The sequence below is a fragment of the Castor canadensis genome, chromosome 8 (genome assembly GCF_047511655.1).
Source record: "Castor canadensis chromosome 8, mCasCan1.hap1v2, whole genome shotgun sequence".
NCBI classification, from domain to species: Eukaryota; Metazoa; Chordata; class Mammalia; order Rodentia; family Castoridae; genus Castor; species Castor canadensis.
In genome coordinates, this window is record NC_133393.1 from 109,964,684 (window position 1) to 109,976,781 (window position 12,098).

At 39.0% G+C, this 12,098-nt stretch overlaps 1 protein-coding gene across 1 annotated transcript in view; it reads left to right on the plus strand.

The window, feature by feature from the left end:
* The window catches only part of Myrfl (myelin regulatory factor like), a 103,386-nt gene that overhangs the window by 21,765 nt on the left and 69,523 nt on the right, over positions 1 to 12,098 (plus strand). Inside the window, exons 3-5 of the mRNA XM_074084878.1 lie at positions 9,357 to 9,424; positions 9,523 to 9,778; positions 10,505 to 10,596. Coding sequence (XP_073940979.1) covers positions 9,357 to 9,424; positions 9,523 to 9,778; positions 10,505 to 10,596 — 416 coding nt within the window. The remainder of the gene's footprint in view (positions 1 to 9,356; positions 9,425 to 9,522; positions 9,779 to 10,504; positions 10,597 to 12,098) is intronic.

Below are 12,098 nucleotides of genomic sequence, written 5' to 3' on the forward strand. Positions count from 1 at the left end.
TTAATCATGAAGTATAATGTTATTTTTAACTTTTTTTGGTAATGTCCTTTAGTTTAAGAAGAGTCTGTTCTAGGTTGCTGAGAATTTTTATAATGAATGAATTGTGAATTTTGTCAATTTTTCTATATTTATTGATATCATACATTTTTTTCCCTCTCATCTTAATTTTTTTTTGTGGTGCTGGGGTTTGAACTCAGGGCCTACACTTTGAGCCACTCACCAGCCCTTTTTTGTGATGGGTTTTTTTGAGATAGGGGCTCACAAACTATTTGCCCAGGCTGGCTTTGAACTGCAATCTTCCTCATCTCTGCCTCCTAAGTAGCTAGGATTACAGGTGTGAGTCACCTGTGCCCAGCTCCCATCTTAATTTTTGAATATTGAACTGCCTTGTTTTCCTGGGATAATCCTCAGTTAGTTCTAATGTATAGTCTGCATATATTCTGGATTCATTTTGCTAAAATTTTGTTGAGGAGTTTGCATCTATATTCATGAGAATATTGGCCTGCAATTTTCCTTTTTTATATTGCATTTTCTAGCTTTGATATTAGAATTACAGCCTCCTAAAATTCATTAGGAATTTTCCCTCCTGTTAGATTCTCTTGATGAGAATTGAAATTCCTTCTTCCTTAAAATTTTGGTAGATTTAATTTCTAAAACTGTATATGCTGGTACTTTGTTGGAAGGTCATAACTACAAATTATTTTTTTTGTTAGATCAGGACTATTACTGTTATCTCTAGCTGGGTATGGTGGTACATATCTATAATCCCAGCTGCTTAGGAGGGTAAAGCAAAGGATCATGATTTTGAGAGTAGCTGTCAACATAGTGAGACACTATCTCAAAAATAAATAAATAAATAAATAAATAAACCTTGGCTATTGTGAATAGTGCTGCAATGAACATGGAAGTGGAGATGTCTCTTCAATATACTGATTTCATCTCCTTTGATTATACACCCACTGGTAGGATTGCTGAATCATATGGTAGTTCTAGTTCACACTTTTTTCCATGAACCATTGACTTTATTTTCCTTTGAAGAATTTTATTAGCATAAATTAACTATACAAAGGGATTTCAGTACAATATTTATGTACAAACATATAATGTACTTTGATTAAATTCACCCCATCTACATTACTCTTTCTTAACCCCATCCCTCCTTGTTCCTCCTTTTTAACAGTTTTTGGTGGGTTCCATTGTGCTATTTTCATGCACATATTAATTTACTTCTATATAATATTCAGCCCATTATTCTCTCCTTTCCTCTCCCTCACCAGCCCCCCCAAACAGCCTTCCTTTTACAATCATGTGTTGTTATTATTAAGGTCTAGAGTCCACATGTGAATGAGAACTTGTGATACTTGTATCTGAGCTTGACTTATCTTGCTTAACATGATGGTATCCAGTTCCATCAGGAACTTCCATACTGTTTTCCATAATCACTGTCTGAATTTAGATTTCCACCCTTGGTAATTGAGAATTCCCCTTTTTCTGCTTACTTGTAGCATCTGTTATTGTTTCTTTTTTACAATGGCTATTAAAACTAGGGTGAGATGATATAGCATCGTGGTTTTCATTTGCATTTCCCTGATGACTAGTGGTGTTACCATTTGTTCATATATGTGGCCATTTGTATATAAATTTTATTACTCTTTTCAAATAAGCAGCTTTTGGTTTTATTGATTTTTGTCTATTGTGCTTACTCTTAATTTCACTGATTTCTACTTTATTTTTTAGTTACTTTATTCTGCTTGTTTTGAGAGTAGTTTTCTCTTCTTCTCTAGCTTCTTAGAGGGAAATTTAGTTCTTAAATTCTTTGCTCATTTAAGCATTCATTTTTCTATATATATGGCTTTAGCTGCATACCTCAGTGTTTAACACTTTTTGTGTGTGAGTGTGGTGTGGTGGAGTCTCATGCATACTAGGCAGTGCTGTATCACTAAGCTACATCTCCAGTCCAGCTCAGGTTTTAGTATCAGTGTATTGCAGCTACATACATTTAAAAGTACAAGATGATATTATAAAATTTGCTTTCCACATTCACACCCATGTTAAAGAATTAAGAAGAGGAAAAATAATCTATTATATGGACTTAAGCATTTACCATTTTTGCCAGTCTTTTTCGTTTGGGAACTTCTGTGGTATCATTTTTACTTCCACTTTGAGAGAGCTCCCTTTAGTCTTTCATTTAGAACAGATCTGTTTGTAATGGACTCAATGTTTCTCCACTGATACTGTATTTATTTTACTTTTATTTTGTGTGTGTGTGTGGTACTGGGGATTGAACTCTGGACTTGGCACTTGCTAGGCAGGTACTCTACCACTTGAGCCATGTCCCCCTAAACCCTTTTAAAAACTTGTCCCCATTGTAGAATGACTCCTCAGTATGAGAGTTTTTGTTTTCTTTAGTATTGGAATTTGAACTCAGGGCCTCCTGCTTGCTAAGCAAGTGCTATACTATTTGAGCCATGCTCCAAGCCTTTTGTTTTTGTTTTTGTTTTCTTCCTTTTTTTTTTGAGACAGTTTTACTATGTAGTCAGAGTTGGCCTCACATTCTTCATCTTCCTGTCCCAGACTCCTGGTTACTGGAATTACAGGAGTATTCCACCATGCTCAACAGTACTTTTATTCTTAAAAAATTTTTTGCCACGTATAAAATTCTTGTTTGTTAGGATCTTTTTTCCCTCCAGCACTAAAAACCTCTATGATTTCTCATAAGAAATAAATATTTGAATGGTTGTTCCCATGTATATCATATATAATTTTTCTTTAGTAACAATATATTTCCTTTATCATTGGTTTTCACTCATTTGATTATTATATATCTGGATATAAGTAGGTTTTCTTTGAAATTATACTGTTTGGTATTTGCTGAACTTTTTGAAACTGTACATTTATGCTTTTCACCACATCTGGGAAGTTTTCAGCCATCATTTCTTCACATTTATTTTTCTATATCAATATCTCTCTTTCTTTTTTATTTCCCCAATATCTCTCTTTTCTCTTCCTAGTACTACAACAATACAAGTGTTAGACCTTTTGATATTGTGTACAGTTCCTCAGACTCAGTTTACTTTTTTAAGTTTTTGTCTCTGTTGCTCATATTAGATAATTTCTATTGATCTGTCTTTAAGTTCACTGACCCTTCTCTGTCACTATTGTCTACATTTTTGTTATTGAATCTACTTTGGCATGCCTGCAGATGTTCCTGCCCTGCCAAGACAGAGAGTAAAACCAGGCTAGAATCTTATCACAGGAAAGCCTGTTTGTGTGTATTTCTAGTACCTGGCTGTTGCGCTCTTTGCCAACAGAAACATCCTTGCCATTGCACTGTGGGAAGAAGGGAGCCCCAACATGTTGTAAAGCAAGTTAAACACACACACACACACACACACACACACACACACACACACACACACACACACAGCTAGTGTGTTGCCAAGTGTCTGAGCCCACACACTGAGCCAGCGGCTCTACTCTAGGCATGGCAAGTGCTGAACTCAGACACTAATTGCTTCTGTGTCTACCTTCACATTCCTTACCTCATCCAACAGTTGTCATAAATTCAGATGAGTTTTCTTTGGCCTGAGAACAGCTTTCCAGAGGTTGTTTACTCTCTCCCCCAAGTTTTAGTCTTTGTCTTAAGAGAAAGTATATCTGAGTCCACCAGAATTCTGTTTAATCGTCTGAACCACTTTATAACTAGCAGAAAGGCCCTTAGCTGTTTGTGCTGGAGTAAGTAAAAAAAATCTTATTCAAAGGGCCGTATTCTTATCAGGGAGGTCTGAAATCTATCATAGGGTCTTAGAGTCCATGATAATAACAGTCCTCCTGCAGGAGGTACATACCACAGATATGTACTCAAAGGCTTCCCCATTGCTGTTGCAGTTCAGGCCTGGTTTGCCCAATAAGATTCACTGTCTATATTTGGGAGGGGTTGAGGGAGAAAGGTATAAGTTGGGTAGAAAAGGGAGTTAATTTTGTTGAGCATTCACTAAGCGTTGAGCATTATTGTTTGAACTTCACGTATTTACTACTTAATTAAATATTTGGTGTTACGTATTTCCTTCTTTTAACAACTCCGCCAAATAGGTACAATATAATCTGTATTTTACAGAGTAGGAGGTTGAGCTGCAGAGAGATGAAGTAATGCTGCATAGGTCAACAGGTAGCAAACCTGAAATTAACGTCTACTGACTCTAGTACACAGGCCCTTTCTTTTATGTGTAGCTTAAAGATTCATTGATACTTTAGGGGAATAGTTTAACTTTTTTTTAAACTTTTTTTTATTATTGTTGTGCTGGGGGTACATCTTGACATGTACAAAAGTTCTTACAATATATCATAGTTAAATTCATCCCATCCATCATTCTCCTTTACCCTTCCTCCCCTCATTCATGGAATAATTTCAACAGGTCTCATTTTTCCATTTATATACATGTGTTCACAACACTGACACCATATACACCCTCCCACATCCTCTCTCCACCTTTTCCCCCTCCCACTTGTACCAACCCCCCAAGCAGGAGTTGTTTTACCCTTCTGTTCTCTGTTTTTGTAAAAAGCAAAATGACATTTTTGTTGGTTTAAGATAGCTATGCAGGGAGTTTCCTTGTGGCATTTCCATGTGTATATGTAAATAATAACCTGAAGTGGTTAATTTCCTGTTTTTTTCCTTTCTACCTTACTCTTAGGGAATGTTTTAGAGGAATATGAAGCTCAGGGAAATATATTATTAAAGTATCTAAAATTATCTATTGAAAGGTGTGACTTAGAATAGATTGGAGACATGGTTTTGTAAAGATTGTCAGAGTTCACGTTCACTTAAGAAGAGTCCTATGATCAGATAACCTGTCATTACTTGATAAAAATGCTCAGGTGCAGGCAGTTAAGTCGAGCTGCAATAAAAATCTGAGTGGGAACAAGAAGAAACAAATCTGGTCCATGACCGCAGGGACGTTGGACTGGTTCAATGATCATTCCATCGGTACAACTTGTACAAATACTACAAGTTTTGAGTATTTTAAATTACCAGGCTCTTTATGCAGGTTAGTTACATTCTCCCAATACCCCTGGGATGTAAGATTTTTTTTTTTTTGGCTTGAGAGAGCAGAGTTCAGATTCAGACCTAGGTTTACTACAAATACTGTTACTTATCTTCTACTAAATTGCCTATGAATTGTGCTTTTAAACAATGTCAGTGCCAACTCTACCTAAATGATCTAAGAGACCAGTAGGCTACAAAATTGCTAGGAGTAGGTTTGAATATTCTAGGAAGATTTATGTGCTTGATTTTTTAGGCAGGGTCTCACTGCATAGTTCTAGCTGGACTTGAACTCTTGATCTTCTTACTTCTACCTTTCTAGTGCTGGGATTACAGATATGTACCACTGCTCCTGGATTCAGATCTTTAAATATATTTAAAAGGGCGAACTATTGGTTCTGTAAGAAAGACTTCCATAATTACTTTATTGAAAACTTGTCCCAAGAGATGCTGTAGTGAATAAAAAAGTTCTGCGCTCATTAATTAGGTTGTGACTCACTGGCATATACCAAATTAAATGAGCATTTTTGCTGACAGTTGTCAAAGTCTTTGACTTGCTAATGTGTATCTGGAGAGGAGAAACGGTATTCTTCAGGCTTATTTAGACAAAGACCCCTTTTGGGAGACATGTATTCATGTATGAGCACTGGGACAGGCTACAAAGAACTTTCTCATCTTTATGTGAAAAATCTAATGATATACAGAGCTGGGGCCAGTTGTATTAGCATGTGTAGGCATCTACAAATTGCCCTTAACCCTGTGTTTCCCTCTGTGGTAGAGTCGGGGGCAGCTGATTGCCTGGGCGAAAGAGGCTGAGTTTCTCTCTGATTTCCTAGGTTAGCCAGCTACCTACTAGAAACACAGGTGAGCTGTGGGGATGGGATATTCTTGGAAATGTCCAGGTGTGGAGTACTGCTTGGAGCCAGGGAGCTGGCAATTTGGGGGGACAGCATAACACTCTGGAAGTTGTACTGGAAAAGACAAGAAGTGTGTGTGTGTGTGTGTTGTGGGGGAGGCAAGGAAAGTTTTGGGAAAGAGACTTGTGGATCTTCAATTCAGATTCACGACTTCATCTGCTTTCTTCCCGTACTCAAAGTAGGGCTAGGGATTGGATTTTACCAAGAGGTGGAAATGTTGCATCATAGCCCCCACCCAGAAATGCAGAATCAGAATCTACATTTTGAACAGAATTTCCCTGGGGTTCATATCCACACTACAGCTTGAGATGCCCTACATGAGGTCACAGAAACATGTACCCTTCCTTACCACTGCTCAAGTCCCATGTCAGATACTTAATGATGTGTCACTTCATGATGGGTACATTCTGAGAATAGCATCAGTGGGAGATTTCTTCGTTGTGTGAACATAATGGAGCACAATTCACACACATGAAATACTGTTTGGTTTGAGTGGTTATATATGATGGGCTTGATACCAAAATGAGCTTTAGGCTGGCTTTAAGGTAAGAGTGAAAAGGCTGAGTGCACTGAGGTGGCCTGAGAGGATGACTTCACAGGACAGGTGGTGACTTTGAGACATGTTGTGTCATGAAGGAATCAACTCAATGCTTCATTTTATTTCATTCTAATGCTTGAGTGTAAGCAACTAATATCTTGGGTTTTGCTTAGTACTTGACTTACTGGGATTGGATGGCAAAGGAGTCAGGAGTTGATTGCCAGCTCCCTGTCTCAGTTCTGCTAGCAGTAGAGTGGGATTGATAAAGCCTTTATTGTGATGTTGTAAAAGGTAGTACATGTAGTTCTCTGAGAAGAGCTTGCTCACGGCTCTTTGAGCTCATTGACTGGTTTAACTATTGGGTAAGAGGAAGACTAAACTAAAACATTACCCTGTACATCTCTGTCCTAAAAAAAATTTATGCAAAATTAAATTACCTATAATAATCAATGAGATTAAGATAGTCTGTATTTCAAACATCCTGTTTTTAAAGGCAAACTCTGGTGGTAGACCTCCTGACTTGGGTTGACTACTTTCTTAATAAATAATCTTGAGTAACTTGTTTAGTCCATTGCTTTGTAGAATAAGGACAATTACGGAATCCTTTCATATAGGTAGTATAGAGATTAGATGAGATAATACATGCAGACGTTGGCATGGTGCCTGGTCCAGACAAGGTTCTTGAAAAAGATTCTCAGTGTCTAAAGCATTAGAGAAGGGGTAGTAAGAGAGAACGGGCTCCTGCAGTTTACAAGCAGGCTGAAGGGGAGGTGTGGGGTCTTCCCTGTCATGTTTCTTGCTGTCCTATCATGAAATGGTTTACTTGAGCTTCCTTAATGCTTTCCCATTCCAACTTCTGGGTGGTGTGCACAAACCCTAATCAAGCTTGACCAAGTATTTACTTGGGAAATGAATGAGGGCCTACTACACACTTACTTCTGGAGCACTATGGACACACACACACTAAAGACATATTCTTACTGTGAAAGTCCATGTGGGGGGATAACAATACCTCTATAACAACTATATTTTTATTGATGGGAAATAAAAATATAACAGTGAACAGATGGAATCCTTATAAAGAGCTGATCAAGGTCAATGTGTTGGATTCTGTCTGCCTTGGCAAATCACTGTTTTCCATCAGCTGCTAAGAATCTCAAGGAGTGACCCACATTGTCTGTCATACTCTGGTGTCTGTTACTTTATGGAAATTCCTTTAGATAAGAGGCAAATCCAGAACCCAAAGACCCCAAACAGTCTAATGTGAGTTGTTGGAATTCCTGACATTATGACTGTGAGGAGGGAGGAGCTTAGTGGTGCACATCAATCCCAAACAACAGTATTTTTCTTCAAGTTCATGATTGTTCTTTCTTTAACAGTTTGCTTAGTTTTAAAGGTAGCTTTCTTTCATTTTTCCTTCAAATTCTTCAAAAAGAACTGCTAAAATTCTTCAAATATATTAAAATGCTCTGAGCATGGAATGATATAAAATATAATGAAATAAAGAAATAGCTGTGGTGAATTTTGGAAAAGGGGGTAAACTGTAAGGAAAATATGTGAAATTTAGAAATATTTAAAAATTCCCAACACATATTGCTGTCAATGAACACAGGGGTTCTTTCACATTTCTTTGAAGAGTGAATGTACTTTTGTTTTAGCAGGCAATTTCTTTGCTTAGACTCCAACTGTAAACTCTGTCACTTGAGAACCAGCTCACATTTCAGTATTTGCATCCTTTTGTGTATATGTGTCTTTGCTGCTTTATATTCATTTTGATGGGGTTTTAGAGGAAGGTAAATGTCTAATTTCTTTTCCTTTATTATAGGAAGTGAATTAATTCAAGGAACCAACTTGAGGAGAAGATACAACTTTTCTAGTAAATGATAAAGAGCAAAACTTTATCTTCTTTGTATTATATTGGAACGTTAGTCCACCAAGAACAAGATAGCTTCTATTGAAGCCAGAGAAGCAAGTTCTTCTGTAGGATGTAGAATCAAGGTTTCTGATTGTGAAGAACTTGCCAGTCTTTTGGATCAGAGGTTGTGCTTCTTTGGTTCTTTCTTTTGTTTCATTTTTCTTGGTGGGACTAGGGTTTGATCTCAGGGCCTCATACTTGAAAAGCAGATGCTTTGCTCTTGAACTCCACTTCTAGTCCATTTTGCTCTGTTTTTTTTTTTTGTAGAAAGGGTCTCTCAAACTATTTGCCAAGCTGACCTTGAATTGTGATCCTTCTGAGCTCAGCTTCCCAAGTAGCTAGGATTATAGGCATGAGCCACTGGTACTCAGCTGTGCTCATTTCTTAAAATGAAGTTTTACTTGTACCTCAATATATAAAAAAAAGAAAAAAATGATTTTTTTCCCCAGAAATTAAAAATGTTCTTTTGTAAAACCCCAGAGCTCCTTCCAAGAACTCTGAATGGAAGCCCATTGCTTTAGTGACAGCATTTGACTGGCAGAAAAATGTTAAGAACAATAGCAGTGTTAATTAGTTATTAGTGAAAGCTCACTATATTTAACACACTATGTTCTGGGCTTTGTATACGTTATTACAATTCTTGTAACAACATGTGATGTGGGTGTAATAATTCTTCCCATTTTGTAGGTGGGGGATGGAGGCCTGGAGAGGTTAGGTACTTGTTGATGGCTACAACACATAGCTGGGAAGTGAAGAGCTGGGACCCAAAGCTCAATCACTTGCCCAGAACATGACACTGGGCATGGTCTGATGGGCTTTGCTCTCTGCCCCCCAGTACCTGGCACCATCACCGTGGTGCTGTACATTGAGGGTTGCCTCCCAGTTGTGAAGTATAATGGGATACAGTAAAATAAAAAAGCAATCCTCGTCTCTAATCCTTAGGCAACGCCAGCTCCCAGACACCCCACCCTATTCTGCATCAGACTCATGCTCTCCTCCACAGGTCAAAGGTGAGTGTGATCCAACTTCAGCATATCTTGCACTATTATTCTTCTTGGACTCTGGATGATGAGAAAGAGAGGCACTTCTTACTTGTGTCTTCCTCCAGGTGCTTGCTACCAGACCCTGAAGCCTACATCTGGGGGGACTCCAGCTACTTTTCTCCACTCCAAAGCTGCACCTGGGCTGCTGCCTGTGCACCCACTGCACAGCATGTCTGGAATGAGTGACTCTACTCAAACAAACAGCAACTTTCACAACTGCTACCCAAACACCAGCCACCCTGCCACCCCTCTGGACCAAACTGCATCCTCCCATCTGGGGATAAGTTGTTCTTACCAGCAACCTTTGTGCCACGTCCCTGGGTAAAGGGCAAGACATTTAGTTTTGAAAGACCTCAGCAGAAAGCCTCAGTCTCCATCACCCCCCAGCAGTGACACAGAGAGAAGGGACAGCAGGAACCTTTCCAGGAGATGGCAGTATTGAGATGCATATAGGACACAGTGAGGCCAAGGCCCCAGTGTTCCTGGCTTAGACAATCATAATTAAAAACTCATTAAACCTAAGTTCCCCATTCAGCAAAAAGCTAAAATGTCAGAAATATATAGAGAAATTCTGGGTGATGAAAGGGAGCAGTGTTTGCTTATGTAGCCTTAGCCAGACTACTCAAGGAAATTTGTGAATGAGGTCTCCAAGAACTGTCAATTAAGCACTCACCAATCTTTTTTCCCCCTTTTATTCTTTGTTTTGGATCTAAAAGGTAAAGACCATAAAAATTGTGGTAAAACTCCATATGGAAATGTTCTCAGGTGCAAATTGCACATGTATATTTTAAGTTTATGTCTTCTCTCTCTCAAGGAGGCTTCTGCCTTTGAAAATGTTGTCATTTTATTTATTTTCAGGCAGATGAATCTTGGGTTCATTGGATAAAAGAAGACTATGTTTCAGACTAGTAGGGCTCAAGAAACCTTAATTTACTGAGATTAGATTTAGGAAAGAAGAGAGCAGAGACCTGGGAAATTAAATCCAATGTAAAGGAATATGGAAAGCAAAGATGAATCCTAACCCTCCTTTCGGTTTCTTAACTTTAGAGCCTCATTGCCTCCAACCAAGAAGAGAAAACACACAGACACAGTGGAAGACTCTGGGGACAGTCGAGTGTGGACCCACCCCTGCAGACCAAGTGAGCAAACCCGGGCCATGACAAAGTCAAGGCCATCAAAGTCTTGGCCATTGGATCAAGGCTTTTTACTGGTCTTTCAGCAGCCCTACAAAATTATGTTCTCTCCCAGAGACAGACAACAAACAATAGGTTCTGGGAATTTAATCTTCCTTCTTGACATATCTTTTGTGCAGCTGGGTCACACAGGTGTTCCCAGGAACAGATGCCCTTCTGTCTCTCTGGTGCAGGTGAAATGCCAGACTTTCAATCTGAGAAGAAATGTGTCTTAGAGAATGCAGGGAAAGTGGTACAGTGCCTTAAAGAGCCTGCTGGTATGCCCATTGCTTTGTTGACGGCAATTCTTCTCAACTTCAGTGTATACAGATTAACACAGGGATCTTGGTAAAAGGTAGCTTCTAACTCAATAAATCTGAGCTGGGGTCTGAGACCTACATTTCTACACTTGATCTTAGCCAAAAGGCCGAGAAGCGATGAGACCTACATTTCTAACAGGCTCCCAGATGAGGCCAATGCTACTGGGTCATGGAAGGTGCTCTAAGAACAAGACTTCAGAGGATTTCTCCATAGAGAAGTGTGAGCTTTCCTCACACTTCAGATTGGCAGATTTTCACTAGATCTTTGAAATTTTGTAAAATCATTTTAGAAGTCTTTATCAGAAAGAGTTGATGTCCAGCTGGTCAGCCTACTTAGTTTTTCTTCTTACATGACATGTAATGCATCATGTTTTGAGTTCAGAGACCTAATCAAGTTGGGAAAGAGTTGGTGTTTAGGAGTCTGAAGACTTGGATTATCAGAACTTTCCATAGCTCAAATTCCTACCTTATGTTAAGGAAAAGAATAATACTCCAGGCCAAATTCTACTAGCTACTGTAAATACTCAAATGTAGGCAGTGTGAAGAGTGCCCCAAGTTTGGGGTACCAAGTCCCATCTTTTTGTCTCCATGAATCAACTTAGAAAGAAGCCTAGGATTTCCTCTGGGGATTTCCCCTCCCAGTCCTGTCTCCAAATTCTAGAGGGTTATGCTGCTCTTAAAGAAGATGAACATGGCTTTCTGACCATTGAAGTTGCTGCCTTTTCCTTTCATAACCCCATGGTTAGAGTTGACTCTTTCAGGGACATCTGTCTTTAGCTTCTGCATGGGCTGTGGGGAGCCTTTGGTGGCAGATTACATCACCCTTTCAGTCAAGTCCCACATGTTGCTATCTCCTTGGAGTGCTATGTCAGAATTGTACTGGGCATCCAGCCCTTGTATAAACAAACTTTGGTTTCTCCAGGGATCCCTGAATCTAGCCTGTTGCTAAAACATAAAGGCTGAGCAAATTCCTAGCCAGATGAGGGAACCATCTGCTCACTCCTCTTGCAGATGCCTCAGCTCCCTAGGGGAATGAATGGCAAGTCACTCAAACCTTCCAATAGTTTCCTCAGTGGGCCAGGTTGTTGCTCAACTTGTCCTGGCCATTTCAGAGTTAACTACATCCTGTGATGATTTTCTGCTCACTGT